An 18,486-nucleotide genomic window follows, 5' to 3' on the forward strand; every position below is an offset into this window, starting at 1 on the left:
AAAGAATTTTTGAAATTGGTCCAGCAGTTGCTGTGTGACATCATTACAAATATACATAGAAAAACGCTTTATAATATAAGTTTAGATATCGGATTGCAATGAAACAAGAAGCTCGCTATATAATTGTAAATCAGTGTTTTTCAATCTGTGGGTCACCAGCATAAGGAAAAAGGCAAGGTAGTCTATAATAAAAACACAATTTAAGTGAGAATGCCTTGCAAAAAATTTTGAAAAATCTGCTCTTTATTAAATGTTAAATATCCAATCACGTTCTAATCGGCCCACATTCTAGCGCTCTACAAAGCGCAGGTCCGGCTATAAATGGAGTATTGCTGTCACCTCTGGTCTGGCGCACCCCAGTATCAGTTCAGCTCCATCCATTTGACGGCTTGCAACGCAAAGCAGCTCGAATTGTCGGGGGCCCAGTGCTCTGTGAACGGTTGAATCACTTGGCGTCACTTTATAGTGTGTCTTCTACCGGATTTATCACGGGGAGTGTTACGAAGAGCTGTTTCACCTGATTACTGCCGCCAAATTCCACCTTCGCACAACACGCCTAAAATTAGGATATCATCCCCACCATCTGGATGTGTGGCGTTCCTCCGCAATGCCGTTTTCTTTCTTTCACTTACTACAAAGATGTGGAAGCAGCTTATTTGTACGGTTTTTTCCGGGACGATACGACATGGGTATCTTCAAAAAAAGTGCGTAGGTACACCTTCCTTAAAGACCGGCAACGCTCCTGTGATTCTTCTGGTATTGTAAGAGAATGTGAGCAGCGGTGATCACTTAACAGGTGACTAGTTTGTCCTCCTTTTCTATAAGAAAAAGTCTCTACTTATTAGCCAAATGTGTTTCCGATATGACGGGGCTGCGCCAAATTTTTCGCGCGCCGTTCAGGAATATCAGTTCAGGAAACATAAAAGATTTGACACTGAGGAGGATATGAGCGCCAAAATCGTTACTGTTTTTGATACCATTGAGTCTTACACAACGGTGCCAAAACTGGTCCGTGCCAATCTCGTGAAACCTTGCACGAAGAGTAGGTAAGTTTATGGCGGTCACGTCGAACACAACCTATTGAGAGACGCACAGCAATTGAACATAAATATGAACTAAGTGTTATTAATACAAAATACAAAAAAACTGTCGCGCTATCGCCGCCCGCCCTCTCCACAGTGGTCTTAACTGGTAACATGAATGAAGAAAGCCTTAATATAAAAAAAATAATAGCCGCACTAGTGACAGCCGATCAGATAAGAAAAAAAAGTGTGTGTATCAGCTCCGACGCACGACTGGAGTTTACTCCTCAAGAACGATTGTCTTTGAACAGGTACTAAACAAAATCAAGTCCAATGGAGTCGGTTACAAACAGACATACAGCAGAAGCTAATAAAAGCGAATTAATTTAAAAAAATTGTAGATATTAAAAAAATAAAATAATAGGTTAGGTTAAAAATTGTCTATTTGGCGTGAAATGCGCGATATAATATACTCTCCATATTAATTTAAACATTTAATTATGTGCATAGCTCAAATAAATTTGTATCAACTATATTGATAATTCAATATTAAATAAATACAAAGCACACATGTTTATAATATATACAATAGGTACATGTCATATTAATGTATGAATTGTAACATACTATGAAAGTATAATAATAAATCAATTTAAATAATATAATAAAGCTTCAAAATACAAGAAAGCGAAAGGTGCGCGAGAAATTATGCGCACCAAAAACGTTACTATGATATTTTGATGAGCAGATTTTACTCTCCATATTTTTCTCATACCGGGCGCCTTATATGAAAATCGATTCTTAAGGAGTAAACTCCAAAAAAAGTTGTGCCTTTATACAAGAAAGCGTGCTTCGGTTTAAAGGGTGCTGTGGCTAGTAGAATTACCTATGGGATATATGTATATATAGACCTATATACTGGCTAGTGCCAGTAGGTACTAAGCTATTGAAACTTAACATTTTATGTCTCGAGTGACGTAAAGTGACGAGAACAATTGCAATGGCGCACAGAAATTTGTACAATTTCACATTATTTGATACAAATCAAATTATGGATTAGGATAATCATGACATAACCCTTTAATACTTTACATTGGGAATCTTTTAAGATGAAAGCCATCGATCCGAATATATCGTGAGTCTTTTGAAAGGTAGCTTTGTTGGCATTCACAGTAGGTATACTTATATATTTTAAAAACTTGACAAGCTCTAGAAAATTCTTCCAATAATCGGCGAATTAATCATATTCCTCCGCAGAGATACGTGGACAATAAGGTGCAGGCAAACTGACGAGCCCTTTTGTATATCTCTGTTATTTTTATTTAAATTTATGAATGCCCGTGGACGAGTCCTTAACTCGAGAATCTAGTAATCTGTCAAAATGAAGTCTGCCTCCATAATGTTCGAGTGATCCCCCAACAACAATATTTTAATATGATTTTTATTAATGTTATATAATTATCATCTGGAAAAATGTTTTTTTCTTTCCTAAGCATTCAAAACTTTTAAATAAAAATGTAATATTAGTCAATCATGTTCTAAAATTTACATTATTTATTAACATTTCGTTTACTTTAAAATCAACATGGTGACGGGCGGTTCATAATTAATGTTGGAATTCATTTATTTCATGGTTTCCATGATCATCTGATATACAATGGTTGGTGTTAATATTCTTCCATACACACACGTCTCCGGTGCGCTGTTCGTCACGTACGTTCTTCCCGTCACTCCACGTCACTCCGCGGCACTCACCGCGATGTCGATCACGTGTGCGGTCGCGAATGCCGCCGCTGCCGCTGCTGCCGCCGCCGGGGCAGGCAAGAAAGCTGCCCAGGTGCAGCTACAGGCAGAACTCAACAACGACGATGACTGGAACAAGTTTCTTGCCAAGGACGGGCTGTTGGGTAATCTTTCATGTCTTTCTGCCTATTTAGTGTGCAAATAATAGATAGATAGAACAAAGATGTGTTTAATTTTTTTTTAGTTTCGTCAAGGAAGGTAATTTAAAAAATACCAACCTACCTAAAAATACTTTCATACATTATTTTCTTAAGTACTTATAGCACAATATTTTCAATATTTATTTGACCCTGCCTGAGCTAGAGGTCCCGGGTTCGAATCCTTTATAAGGTGCAATCATTTATATGATGAATATGGATGTTTGTTTCCGAGTCATGGATGTTTATATGTATGTTTAAGTATGTATATTGTATTAAATATATCGTTGTCTTGTACCCATAGTACAGGCTATATATGCTTAACTTGGGGCAAGATAATTTGTGTAAAAGTATGTCAATATTAGTACTGTTATTATTTACTAAAGTGATATTGAAATTTAAAACTTAAATAAGTAATACTTCTTTTATTAATGCTAATAGCCGATAAACTAGGGTTAAAAGGGAGATAAAAAAGTTATTTTTTATAATATGTGGAATATACGTAAAGACCATACCACGATAATAACTTTAAGAAAGGAGATTCACTAACGAAGAAATGATTTTTTGAGAGTTATTCTTGCAAGTTTTAAAAAATTTGTAAATATGAAGTAAGTGGTATAAATTCCTGCATCAGACTTGTCTTGGGTTTGAGGGCGCCCTCCGTCACTACTATCACTGGACCAATGATACTTGCAATGCTGGTTAAAATTTTGGATCTTTCAAGAATCCTGAGCGGCGTTGCAAAATGATTGCCAACCCCTTCGTAGTTTTTTTTATGAAAAAAGGGACGAGATGAGGAGGACGTTGAGTTGATGGTAATTGATACGCCCTGCCCATTACAATGCAGTACCTCTGAGGATTATTGAAAAACCCAATAATTCTGAGCGGCTCTACAATTGCTCTCGTCACCTTGAGACATACGATGTTAAGTCTTATTTGCCCAGTAATTTCACTAACTACGGCACCCTTCTGACCGAAACACAATAATGTTTACACATGACTGCTTCACGGCAGAAATAGGCGCCGTTGTGGTACCCATAATCTAGCCGGCATTCTGTGCAAAGGAGCCTCCCACTGGTAGTGTGTCTACCCATCGGCATTTTCAATGTTTGATTTGTTGTTCAATCACGCTTTTATCACAGCGTTTCTTAGTAGCTCGTAGACAATATCTGTGGGACGGTTAATGATGGGGGCAAGTATAAAAGATTTCACGAGCGTCTATACAGGATGTTATCGTTAAGTGTGACCAGGCGATTATTCCATAATTATTACAGATATCAAACTACTACACTAAATGAATCTCCCTCGCGTCGTATTCCTCATTGCTGAGGGTCGTGATTTCTCCGAGGATTCAACTTTTTGACAATAGTTCACCATCTTTATCTCTCTTTGGCTATGTGCAGAGATTTGCGGATTTGGTCAGACCATCTTATAGGGCTGCGACCTCTGGGGCGTAGTCCCTCTATCTTCCCAGTAACTATCAGTTGTTCGAGGTTGTGGCCATCTTTTTTGCCGATATATCCAAAGAACTCTAGGATTCTAAATGTATGGGAGTGTTAAATATCAAAATTGATGTCATTTACTTACTGATTAAGTAACGTACATCGATATCTCTTTAAAGTTTTTTGATATCTGTAATAGTTACGGATCGCCTGGTCACACTTAACGATTACAGCCTGTATCATCATTATCATCATCAGCCGGAAGACGTCCACTGCGGGACAAATGCCTCCCCCAAAGACTTCTACTACGATCGGTACTGTGCTGCCCTCATCCAACGTATTCCGGCGATCTTGACCAGTTCGTCGGTCCTACTTATATAAATTAAATCGTGTATAAATTAAATCATTTATTCATTAATTATTGTCACATTTGCCACTTTGTTACCAAACATGCCAGGTTAGTAGTATGTCTAATATGTTTTCTTTACTTCTAAATAATTAATAAATAATTAATGGAACTTCTAGGTGTGTTTGAATTATATACTATGTAATTATGCTCGATAATGACAGTGTGTGTTTCCTGAAATAAACAAACAAATCATTTCTGTCTAGTTCTAGATGTTTACACCGAATGGTGCGGCCCCTGCATCGGCATGGTCGGCAACTTGAAGAAGATCAAGGTGGAGATCGGCGGTGATAACTTACACCTTGCTATTGTAAGAAATTATGTATCAACATAAGTATATAATACCATATTAACCTAAATAGTTTGCTTTCATCGTGATTAAATTACTTGTACTATATTTTGTTTTAGGCAAAGGCAGACACTATACAAAGTTTGAAAAGATTCAGAAACCGAAGTGAGCCAACGTGGATGTTAATTGCGGTTAGTGTTTTTTAATATTACAAAACTAACATCTTCTAAGCAACAAGAACTTATATATTGTAATTATAACCGTAAAACTCGCAATGAGGTGTTCCTCCACAGTATTTTTCTATGAACCTTTTTCCACGTACAACCAAATTTTGAGATGAATATCTTTGTCAGATTGGCTCTGTGGAATGTTGCTTAGGTACCTTCAAATATTTATTTTATTTTATTCAGAAAACTTACAGCTTACACCAATACAGTTTTCACTTATATGTATTAACAATAGCAATTATTATTGTAATATACAGTAAAGTAAAATACAACAAGAATTCTATAAAACTATTTAAATCTATTTAAGGAAATACTTAATTAAAATTAGATAGTATTTCTTACTAAACTACTAAAGAACATAAAGTAAGGACATGAACATACAATAATATTAATGGTCAAAATTCAAACATACATTAAATTTATTACATTATAATTTTCGCCAGACCTTTGCAAAGGTCTGGCAACACTCCTGTGAATTCTTTTGCAACAGGGTATGGGTGTGCGAAAGTGGTGACCACTTATCAGGTAACGGGTTACGCGTAAGCCTAGTGTTGCTCTCTGCCCTTCGCAAAAAGGGAGAGGCGAATCTATACAATCATACGATCGTCAAATTAGTTTTAACATTACAGAGTTATAATTTCAGAAGTCAGAAAAATAAATTTCTATCTATGATTAAGTAAAGACAATTAACCATCATTAGATAAACCGGAACTTGCCTAAACGATACCATAACGACATCCAGAACAAAACTTTACGAATCAACAAAGTAATTAATTTTAACGCTGCTTGCAATAAATAGCAAAAATAGTCAGTATGTCAGCTGCATTAGGTCTACTTTAGTTTGTATTTGGTTGAACTATTGTTATCGTATGTGATATAGGAAAGAGCTTGCGGTGAAATGGCACGGGTGTGGACGATATTGATCAAACATGAAATAAAAATACCTACGAGTTTGCAAAACAGCAATATACCAACTTATAACGAAGTACAACTGGCGAAAGTTTAACTTAAGGTAGAAAACCGTCGAACTGAGCTAAGCAAATGTGAGCTTGGGGGTTTAGGGTCAGAAACTTAAAGGAAAACTTAGTGTTTAAAATTATCAGGTCAAAGGGAAGAAAAACTTGTAGATTCCACAGTATAAAATGCTTACACTGATGAACCGCGCGTTTTGCAAGAAATTTCTTGCCTCGCACAGCCACTTTGTGGAATCAATTACCGGTTGCGGTTTTCCCGAACAGCTACGACTTAGGAGCCTTTAAGAAAAAAGTATACTCCCACCTTAAAGGCCGGCAACGCATTTCTTGACACCTGTTGTTGCGGATGTCCATGGGCGGTTGCCTCACCTCTCCCCATCCCGTGATCCTCTTGCCCGTTTGCCCCCTCTTATATAAAAAAAAATTTGAAGCTATGTTACAAGTTGAACGCATGGTGTGTGCTTCAGGGTGGTCAATTATTAAACGTGGTGTTCGGAGCTGACGCCCCCCGCCTGACCCGGACCATAGAGCAAGAACTAAAAAATGAAGAAATGGTGCGCAAGGGCGAAAGAGAGCGACCAGTGAGGGCCCCGCATGAACTAACCCCGCAGGAGCAGGTAAACAATTATCAAACGGTGAAAAGACCGTTACATGAATACTATTCATGTTTTTGCATTAAAGGGTAGGTAATGATTTTTTTATGAAAATACGAGACGAGACGAGTTGGACGTTCAGATGATGGTAATTAATACGCCCTGCCCATTACAGTGCAATGCCGCTCAGGATTCTTGAAAAGCCCAAAATTTCTGAGTGGCACTACAATTGCGCTCATCACCTTGAGACATAAGATGTCAAGTCTCATTTGCCCAGTTATTTCACTAGCTACGGCGCCCTTCAAACCAAAAAACAGTAATGTTTACACATAACTGCTTCACGGCAGAAATAGGCGCCGTTGTGGTACCCATAATCTAGCCGGCATCCTGTGCAAAGGAGAATCCCACTGGTATGATAATGTGCTAAAGTACTACAAAAGTAAGGGGCATCGCTAGCAACTTCTTAGCATTAGCCTTTTTTGGAAACAGCTGTAGTTATCTTGAACGATACGATTTAGAGATCTTTAAGCGTAGAGCACACTCCCCAATTAAAGACAGGTGACGCCTCTCGACTTGACCCCTGACGTTGCGAATTTCCATGGAGGGTGAACCTCTTGCCCCCTCTTATATAAAAAAACAATAGCATTAGCAAATTATATCATGCAGCAGATATGCATTAGATTTACGATTTTTCGCTCATTACCTCGCTCAATACAGTAACAGTTGATGCGGTGGAAGAAACCAGGGAGGCCAATGCATCGCGTCTGGTAGTCGAAGGGGGGATATATTTCTATTCAAATAGGATTTTAATACACTTATTAAACCTCAAAAACTAGGTGCTGGGTGCACCTAGTTTTCGAAAATGTATGCCTTAAGCCTGAAAACGGGCGCAAGTCTCAGTCTCGATCGTGCATCGGTGCAAAACAGCCGCGCACGTATTAACTTTAACTCGCGCGGTGCTCGCGTTATTATATATCAAAGTGATTATATGCAAATTTAGACACTAAATTCATAGCAATAGAGTACATATTCAACTGAGTGCTTTGCCTGTTCTTAAAATGCCTACCTGCGTTGCTTGTGCATCTGTGCTTGAATTAAAAGAATTAATGAAATGTTCGCTGTGCGCCTCGACCTATCATTTTCAATGCGTTGGTATGACGAATAATAATTATAATAAGCTATCATCGTCTTATAAATCGTCATGGAAATGCCCTGCGTGTAAAATGGCCAGCAAAAGAGGAACGCATATCTCAGACTCCACTCCTGTTAAAGGATCTGATCCTGTCAACGTCTCGGACAGCAGTGGTAACATCCAGCATCAGGACTTTAAGTCCTTTAAAAACGATGTGTTGAATGCCATGTCTAAGCAGGAGGCACACGGACAGACCTTACTGAAGCTGATAGAGGAGAAATTTCAGGCTGTACAAGGGTCCCTGGATATCTTTACTGACGGCCTAAATACGGTGAAGAAGGATGTTGCTGACTTAAAAAAGGCTTTCTCAGCGAAAATTGAAGGCCTCGACAGTCGCATCACCGACGTCGAGTTTCAAATATCATCATATCAAATTAGTGATATTAAGACTGCATACGAAGGTTTGAAGATGGAGATGGCATGCATTATAGAAGCTAACACAAAGAACGAGCAGTGGGTGCGACGCTCTAATATTCAAATTAATGGCATTCCACAAAAAAAGGATGAGGACCTTATCAAGGTTATAACCACTCTGGCGGAAAAAAGCGGGTATAACTTGGAGCCGTCTCGAGACATAGATTTTGTCACACGCGTTGCAGTAAAGAATGATGTTGATAGCTCCTATCCCAAGCCTATAATTCTAAAGTTACTATCCAGATATAAGAAAGATGACTTCTTAGCGTGCTTACGTCGCCTGAAGGAGTTGAGAGCATCGGATATTGGATTCCCTGGTAACTATAAATGATCACTTATCTAGTTACAACAAGATGCTCCTACAGAAAGCGAAGCTGCGTGCTAAAGAGAAACATTACAGCTATTGTTGGGTCCGTAACTGTACAGTGATGGTGCGGCAAAACGATAAATCAAAAATTATTCATATCACCTCTGAAGATTCGCTAAAAAAAATAGTTTAGGTAATAGCTATAAAATTACAAATTGCATAGAAACCAAAGTACAATATACATCGAATCATGTTCTCAATTGTAATAAGAAGTTTACTCGAACTCACAGTGAATTGTTAATTAACCTATCTATCAACCCATTCTGCTTAACCTATTGCTTACGTAAATTATTTAAATGTTTGATGTACATTGCTCGCCTAGTTAATAAATACAATATGTACACATACTCAGACGCTTCATTCCCCGCAATTAAATTTGTCTTAAGAAATGTGAACTATTGCATCTTTAACTTGTGTGCTACTTGCGGTATCATAATATTAACTTTGATTAATCTCTGTCAATGTAAGTATGCAACTTGTTACTCGCTTTTATTACTAACTATTTCTTATGGTATTATACTGATTCGGATGGTAAATATTTCACCAATTAAATTCGTAGTATTCAGAGAATTTGTAACGAGTTCAATTTACCAAAGGCTGTGGCCCAGACGGCCTTCATCCCCTCTTTCTAAAAAAATGTAGTAAACAATTATCCATACCTCTAACGCTTCTATTTCAGAGCTCCCTCAGATCAGGCATCTTACCTAAGATTTGGAAAAGATCCATTATTGTCCCTATTCACAAAAGCGGCGATAAGCACAATATAAGGAATTACCGTGGGATCTCAAAGTTATCAGTCATTCCAAAATTGTTTGAAAAAATTGTACATGATGCCTTATTTTCAGCAGTGCGACCATTATTAACACCGTTTCAACATGGCTTTATTAATAAGCGTTCCACGGAAACAAATCTTTGTGAGATGCTAGATATGATTTTCGATGCTATGGACAAGGGGTTTCGCGTTGATGCCGTGTATACCGATTACTCGAAGGCGTTCGACAAAATTTCCCACAGATTATTAATTGCAAAAGTGGAAGCAATAGGTATTCACGGTGACCTTTTGAGATGGCTCACATCGTATCTCCGTGATAGGACCCAAGCTGTAACTGTCAAGGGATACACTACATCATTTGTACCCATAAGATCTGGCGTACCACAAGGCTCCCACCTCGGACCATTACTCTTTAATATATTCATCAACGATGTGGTCAACTGTATAAAAAAATCTCAGTTATTAATGTATGCTGATGATACTAAATTATTAAAAGTTATTAAAACGGAATTAGATTGTAACAGTTTGCAGGAAGATTTAGATCGTCTCACTGACTATTGCTCAAATAATGGTTTACACTTGAACGTTGACAAATGTTGCACCATATCATTTACAAGAAAGAAGACAGTGTCAACGCAAAATTATTATTTATTGGGTAATAAACTCCGCAGAGTTGACGAGGTGAGAGACCTTGGTATAATGTTGGACAAACAACTATATTTTGAATCACACATTAATAAAATTAAAAACAAAGCCTACAAGATGCTTGGATTTGTCCTTCGCCAAACAACTGATTTTAAAAACCCAAAATCTCTTATTTTACTTTATAACTCCCTGGTGAGATCCCAGTTGGAATACGCTTCCACCGCTTGGAACCCACAGTATGCCTGTCACGTAGATATGATTGAGGGAATCCAGCGTAAGTTTCATAAGTGCATCTATAAAAGATTTGGTTTCTCGGCTAATGGTTTAACTTCCTTAGAATTAAGACGAGAACATAAGGATCAATTTTTTTTATATAAATTAGTCAATGGGTTGATCGATAGTCCTTATTTATTGAATAAAATCAAATATATAGCACGAAAACCTTTAAAGCGAAATTGTCGGCAGCAGTACACATTTGATCTTCCACGAGTTAATAGTAACTACTGCAGAAATAAATTTCTCCAAAGGTCATGCGATAGGTATAACAATAAATACCAACAAATTGATATTTTCTTTCATAAGTACGGTAGGTTTGTATCTGAGATCAGGAAATGTGTCTAACTCGTTCCCTGATTGCAGCTGCAACCCTTACTTTTATCTATAACTTTAGTGTTGTATGCGAACCTAGTTGTACCCGATCGAGTAATTAATCTAGCAATTATGAAATTATGAATCTACACGTTTGTGAAAACTTTGCTGGCTTATTGTATTTTTCTAAATTAAGGCTAAAACTATGTATAATATATAGCTGTTTGTTTTCCAAAAAAAAAAAAAAAAAAAAAAAAAAAAGATACTCGGCGGTCTTCTTTCTATTGAATAAAATTACGTTACAAGAATTATTAATAAGTATTAATTGAATAACCTAAGGGCGGTAAGGTTATTTTTACCACATAGCATTTCTTAACAACTTAATTGTTATGAAATTAACTATTTAATTTATTTAACTAAGAAATTAATTTTGAATTTCACATACACAATATTTAATACATTTTCTAGGATCATGTTGTAAAAGCATAACTACCTAGTGCGTCGGACAACACCGGACTTACTATCTCGACTTAATCGAGTAGTAGGCATAATAAGTTTATGTTTCTTCCTGGCTTCAGCATTATGATTTTCAGTTTCTAGAAAATTCACTCATTTTCCTATTATATGCATAAATCATCATAATAATCAATAATATATTTAGAGGCAAAAAATAAAATGTTTATTTCTTTAATTTAATTACAATTCCATGAAATTGAAACGGTCTTTAATGTGTAAGCTAATATTTATTCAGATTTAAATGACTCTTTGTCTCATAATAATTATTATACTATATAAGGCGCAAATTCGGCTTCACATGGAGTACTGTTCTCACCTCTGGGTGTGCGCTCCCCAGTAGGTAGCTTCTTCAATTTCAGCTTCTTCCATTCGACGCATACAACCGACAACGAAGAGCGGCTCGAATCATCGACGATAAAGTCATCCCCGATCGGCTTCTTTGGCGTTGCGTAGAGATGTGGGTTCTCTCTGCATCTTCTACCGCATTTATCACGGGGAGTGCTCAGAGGTTTGTCTCAGTGCTGTTTGGGTTGATTCCAGCGGTCGACCACCCGCATCACATTGACGTCTGGCATTCCACAACCGCGTATTTTGCAAGAAATTTCTTGCCTCGCACAGCCACTTTGTGGAATCAATTACCGGCTGCTATTATCCCGTACAGATACGACTTACGGACCTTCAGGAAAAAAGGCAGAGAGAGAGAGACCACAAAGGCCGGCAACGCATCCCGTGAGCCTCTTGCCAGTTTTCGGTCTTTTATATAAAAAAATATTATAGGAAGTAGCGTTGGTACAAGAGAAACTACAGGAAGCGCGTCGAGCTAAGGAAGCTGCAGCCGCTTCTGAAGCGAGGTTGGCGAGACGAGAAGAGCGAGCGAGGAAGTTGGACGTGCACTTTATGGACGTGTGCCCTGGATTGATGATGCCCCACGCCCAGAAGCACTTACGTAAAGTGTCTGATGCACTGGAGCCATATGGTAATAAATGCGGCGTTATTTTTTTAAATTAATTGCAATTATAATAAATGAATTAACAATTTTAATTTTATATAATATAATCACAGAGTAGGGATGTTTACTTACGATATAATATAATATTGACACACTTTTATACAAGTTCAATTCCCTTGACTCGTTACATATTTTTATAGAAGCTTTCCTTTTCTTCTTGATGTATCGCCGCTAAAAAATTTCTCTCTCGTACACTTTATTTTTCTATACGCTAATATATTGCATTTAACCCCTCACCAAGAGTTCGGAAAAGTTGAGCTCAATTGAATCATAAAGCCTCTATATCATCAATTGGGTTTTATACTGGTTGACAAAGTATATACATATTTAGTATCTACACACATTTTAAAAATTCCAGGCGTAATAGTAGCAGACAAGTGTCCTGTGGTGTTAGGCAAAGAAAATGCCAGAATACTAGCTATGGAAGACCCAGAACTTTCTACCGAGGAGACCGCTGCTGTCCTTGCCGAGCGACCTTCTCTTGCTTTGCTGCTCAAGAAGCTGCCAGATAAAGAAGGGAATGTTATTGGTAAGTTTCGGTTTGTAGCTCGTTGCATGTGTCTTCTTGTTTTGGTGCAAGATGGCGGCCAAAATGAACCTTTAGAGAGAAAAAAGAGTGAGGTTGGCTGCAGTACAGCAAAGACATCCATAGATTTCTTTCTTTCCTTTCCATATTTAAACGACATTCGATCATAAAGAACCGACCACAGGAGAAGAAAGTCTTAATTATACAGAATATATTATGTACAAATTACATGTTTTGACTTACTAAGCCATGGGTTCCATTTTTTGACTTCAATGAGCGACAGACATTGGAGAAAATCACATGAATTTACAAAATGTGTACAATATGTTGTAGTCACCCTTTTTAACCAACTTAAAAAAGGAGGTTCTTAATTCGATTGTATTTTTTTATGTTATTTACTTCAGAGCTTCCGACGAGGTGAACCGATGTTGATGATTCTTTTTTATTTTAAAAAGCTGGCGCTTCCCATGTCGTACCATTTTAATTTGGTCCAGTACTGACAGTGGCATCCATGAGAAAAGTCTTAAATTTGCATTAAGTATGTACGCGACAATAACTCATTATCACACAAACCGATTTCGATGATTATTTTTTTGTTGGAAATGATATACTTCAAAGGTAGTTAGATGGGTTTGGATAGGTTCTGATTATTTGATCCATGAGAAAGTAACGGAACTCTTAAATTCATAGAAGAAAATTAAGGAAACTCGGCCGAATCTTTTATATACTATCCGGATATTTGAGATACCTACCATAACGTCGCATTGGTCAAGTAATTGATACTCGAATATGATGATCGATGGAACTCCTTATTGTCTGTAATCAAATTGCAATGCGCTTACGTTCATTGTGACATTGCAATACGACGCAAGGGTTCTATTTATTTTTGCGCTCTTCGCAAGCCTCTGTTGAAATTGGCCTCGAAGTAGATTTCCTCTCTTGAGATAGGAGTTTCTCCCTGATTTCGTTTATTTCATTTAAATTGAGAGGAAAAGGTTCCAAGTAAGTACATTTTTACTTATACTGAAACTAGCTAATTCTTTTTAATTTCTTATAGAATTATGTCGAAAGGCGCTATTTGGAGATGGAATAGAATTGCAGGATGGTGAAACGAAAAAGTTTTTATCTGACGAGCTCAGGGCAAATACTGTGCCTGGACTGTTTGTGCCTGCAGATTCACATCAAAAGGCTGCAGCATTGGATGTTCTCTTTCCAAAGGTAAAAGAGTATTTTTTTAAACGTTTGAGTAAATTGGTGTATCACTTTACATTCATTGTATAAAATATAATGCAAATACTGAAGCTGTAAATAAAGATTATACAGAGTAACAACGAGATTCTTCCCACTTCTTCTCCTTAATCTCATTCTGCATTTCTGCTCATTAAACTCAACTTTTCCGAAGTGGTGGTAAAGTCTATGAAATTCCACAAGTGTCATTTTGACCTCAGTGAATAAATGATTTTTCTTTCTTTATTTCTTTCAATAGATCGCTATCTTATCTTATCCTCTTTTGAGTGAGTTTGCTAATTATATATAATAATGCCTTTCGGAAGGACCTCTGCAACTCAAAGTATCCTACCGCCTCTGCGGTACCCTCTGGTAGGGCACAAAACATTCTGTACGACATATTATTAGTCTTGAATAAATTATTATCATTATAGGTAAAAATAAAAGGCAAAAGTTAGTTCAAATTTCTCTTAAGATGAACATTATACATTTTGTTTGCTCAATTATAGTTGAAAAGACCCAACATGGTAGAATTTCAATATTTATATTTAAATATTTAGCCTTTTTCATCCGAATTGCATCTTCGCACGACAAGCGATAAAATAGGATAATTATCATCCCTACCATCTGGATGTGTGGCGTTCCTCCACGTGCAACAAAGCTGTGGAATGTGCTTCCTTGTGCGGTGTTTCCAAGACGATACGACATGGGTAAAAGGCCGGTAACGCTCCTGTGATTCCTCTGGTGTTGTAAGGAATGTGGGCTCTTCCATAAAAAATAGCAATAATTTTGGAATAGATTCTCTGATCACACTGGTAATCTTCAGATGGTCGGTGGGTTAGTGGATCCACCCACTCCAGCAGAACCACCACATTTGCTGATGCTCTTCGGCGCCTGGCAGAGACGTGCGTTACTAGCAATTGCGGCAACGCCCAAACTTGCTGGCAGAGTGCTCAGATACGGTTTCTTTGCAGACTCCAACCTGGCCGAGCCTAAGCTCTTAGCTAAAAATATCGACAAGTATGAAGAGAGACCAGAGAAGGATTAGTAAGTTTGATTAGTTTTGATCGCTCATTATAATACAGTAAATGCTCTTTATTCGCGGGGTATATGTTCCGTAAAAATGCCGTACCGTGAATACGGAATGATAATTTATATGGGCTTATAGGGGATACATTCCTAGGTGACAAAATAAAAAACAAACATATAAAAAAAAAAACAATTTAATTGAAGCTATGACCATACTTATTAATTATTATCTTCAGGCTTAGGCAACGGTTTATCAAACTGATATTCAGCACTGGCATTAGCAATTTGCCTCTTAAAAATAAGACTTCGTTCCATAGACGGATCAATTTTCATAAAGAAATCACAAAGCTCATTTGCCATTTTTAAGCCTTGACTAAGATTAATCAGAAATAAATATCACATTCCTAGTGCTTGTTGAAGCCTCTTCTTCAATGGGCTGTGAATTTAACATTTCTAACATTTCGATTTCAGTCAAATCTTCATCTTGCAATTTAAGCAACTCCTGTATGTCACTTGATCCTATCTGCTCCAACCCATCACGTCCTATTCCATTCGCAATTTCGGCTATGTTGGATTCCATTCTTTTTATTAATATGTACTATGTACAGATTACATCCGCGAATAAAGAAATCTTTAGCCGCGAATATAGGAATTAGGTCACAATTTTTTTATCCGCGAATAGTGAAAACGCGAATGAAAGAAGCGCGAATAAGGAGCTTTTACTGTATATGAAAAATTCGAACAAATCTTGGAAGACTCTAATGTATTTTAAACTTTATTTGGTGACATCCATTACCTGAAAAGGGGTGCACTTAGGGGTAGATATATATATTGGTTTTATGGTAAGAGTATGTATTTACTTAAGATACCAAACTTATCTGTGACATTTGCTAAATAATTATAATTAATGGTTCTACTGGCGAGTACGCGGATCTCTACTATTAATTGGTTAAAACGGTTACTCGTCCAGTCCTGTAATGGTTATAGGAAAATAGTTAATGGTAACTAGGACCGGACCAATCAATGGTTACTCGCGTACTGCATCTCTACTATACATTGGTAATAAATAATAATAAAATAAAATTTAAGTAATAACCTAAGCATTTCTCAAGTTAAACAATTTTAATATTAAATAGTTCAACTTAGATTAGTTTAAGTTATTTACTTTTTTTACTATACCTTTATCACAGCTCCGAGACAATAGCTCTTATGGTAGCCGTTGGTGTAGCCGAGCCAGCTCTAGTAGACCCTCAGGACATACCGCCGGAGGGGCCACCAGAAGAACTGCTAACGCTGGGGCCTCTCCACGTGAGCGAGGACGCGGTCGTCGGCGCTGAGGAGTGCAGCAGATTCTTCCCACCTGGATACAGCGAACCAGAGAACAAACCCAAACAGAAGTCGAAGAAGAAGAAGAAGGTCTGTTCTAAATAGATTTTGAAAACTAATAGGATATCATACTTACATAGGATATTTTAGGGTATTTTGAAAAATACTAGGTAGAGGTTACTTCAACATAAAAGACTTTCTTAATGATAGATAGGGAATGAAGCGACCGCACTCAAGGTATTAAATAACAAGTTTTATTGTACGATATAACACTGTAACCATACTTTTAATGAAAAAAAAAATAGATCGAAAATGTAGTTCGGGGTTTAATTCTATTTCTACTTGCCTACTTGATCTAAACCCGATTTTGTTGAGTTTTTCTTGCTGATCGTACTTCCTAGAACTGTCGTTTGAGCCTGGTCTCGAATTAGGTTGACCGCGTTATATGTTGTTATGAACTATGACGTCATAGTCATGGCAGGCCTTTAAAATATCAGCGTATTTTCATTTTTAGTCAGTTACATTATGGTAACAATATTTTTACACAATTTTTGTAGAAGCGTCACGAAGCGCGCGAGGAAGGCGAGATTTCTCCAGAGGCATCGACGGAGGTGACTGAGGAGGGTGAAGTCGGCGCGGAGGGAGGGGGGGAGATGGAAGGGGACGAGGACGAGCCGGACGACGACATCAGAGCAGACAAGGCTACGTCCCCCGCACCTCCTACTGCCCCAAGCCCCGCCCACTCCGCATCTGCCGACATCTAGTCACGTTGTGTCTCCAAACAACCTAGCGCTACCTTAGTTACCAAGATAGTAGTGAACATTTGAACGGCTCAAATGTCAAATATTAGTATTAATTGAATAGAATTGATAGAATTTCGATTAACTTAGGGCTATATTTCACTGGGACACTATGGCGGCGCAACCAGTCGCCGCTACCATCAAAATATATACAGCTCTATAGAGAGTTCATTTCGCCTGATTGGTTGCGCGACCATTGTTGACCCGGCTTAATGACACGATGTACGGTGTTATGGTTGCCGTACAGACTCATTTACGTGTAGTTCATAAGTTAAACGAGACTTACGAACAATTGGTTTATTGAACTAAGCCTAAATGGTTATGGTTATGGTAAAATGGTTATGAGCACACGCGATTGATGCTCGAACGTGAACTGGGGGAAAATGTAGAAATACGGCACGCACCAGCGCAATCGCTGTACGCAACGTGATGTGCGATATTCGACTCGTACTAGTCGCGCGACCGGTTCAGACGCGTGCACAGAATGTTACCGGTCACGCTACCACTAATTACTATAGAGCTCACTCACTCAGCCGCCAGTGACGCCCCCACCTCATGAAATGCAACACGTGTGCACTGTTTTTTTGTTTTTTAATTGCAAAAGGGGGCGTCTATAAATTACATGAGATGTTTAAGGGGGGGAGGGGGTCGAGTCAAATCTCATCTAATCTTACGTTGCAGAGAGGGGGGTCTCGGCAAATATCACGGATTTTTTTTTCTAATTGAAACAAAAAAAATATATTATTTTGATCCATTATATCCATATCATATGGACATGTTGGATCCAATAGTCTCTCTTGAGACCGTGCATGATTCTCCATGGACTGAATTAGAGTAGATATTCTTTCTTTAATCACAGTAGTTACGATTTAAGTAAGTATTCTATTGTTAAATTTTTATTACACTTATAACTCTCAGCAATATTGATTACTAGTCTTAACTAGTCGTAAATAAAAGCACGAAACAAATTTTCTTTTTCTTTTTACAATAACAATCCAACGCGTTTACGTAAGAAACCCCCATTTTGAAAAATCTCACGTGAGATTGGGGGATGGGGGAGGGGGTTGAATAAAATCTCACGACACCTCACTAGGGGGGAGGGAGGGGCAGAAATTTCAAAAATACACCTCACGTAATTTATGAACGCCCCCAAATATGGATAATTTGGATACAGAAAGGTTT

The 18,486-nt window shown here is 37.8% G+C and overlaps 1 protein-coding gene across 1 annotated transcript; it reads left to right on the forward strand.

Moving 5' to 3' along the window:
• Positions 1 to 2,781: 2,781 nt before the first annotated feature.
• On the forward strand, positions 2,782 to 17,850 carry LOC126979899 (thioredoxin domain-containing protein 3 homolog). The gene is made up of 10 exons (XM_050829485.1): positions 2,782 to 2,929; positions 5,017 to 5,120; positions 5,219 to 5,290; positions 6,768 to 6,917; positions 12,165 to 12,363; positions 12,755 to 12,925; positions 13,980 to 14,140; positions 14,976 to 15,196; positions 16,369 to 16,594; positions 17,062 to 17,850. The coding sequence occupies exons 1-10, from the start codon at positions 2,782 to 2,784 to the stop codon at positions 17,266 to 17,268; spliced, it is 1,659 nt and encodes a 552-aa protein (XP_050685442.1). The 3' UTR covers positions 17,269 to 17,850.
• Positions 17,851 to 18,486: the final 636 nt, after the last annotated feature.

The sequence above is a fragment of the Leptidea sinapis genome, chromosome 4 (assembly GCF_905404315.1).
Source record: "Leptidea sinapis chromosome 4, ilLepSina1.1, whole genome shotgun sequence".
NCBI classification, from domain to species: domain Eukaryota; kingdom Metazoa; phylum Arthropoda; class Insecta; order Lepidoptera; family Pieridae; genus Leptidea; species Leptidea sinapis.

Coding starts and splice junctions, on each gene's coding strand:
- LOC126979899 (XM_050829485.1), top strand. CDS start 2,782: ATGTCGATCACGTGTGCGGTCGCGAATGCCGCCGCTGCCGCTGCTGCC. Junction 2,930..5,016: donor TGCCAAGGACGGGCTGTTGG/GTAATCTTTCAT, acceptor ATTTCTGTCTAG/TTCTAGATGTTTACACCGAA. Junction 12,364..12,754: donor TGATGCACTGGAGCCATATG/GTAATAAATGCG, acceptor TAAAAATTCCAG/GCGTAATAGTAGCAGACAAG.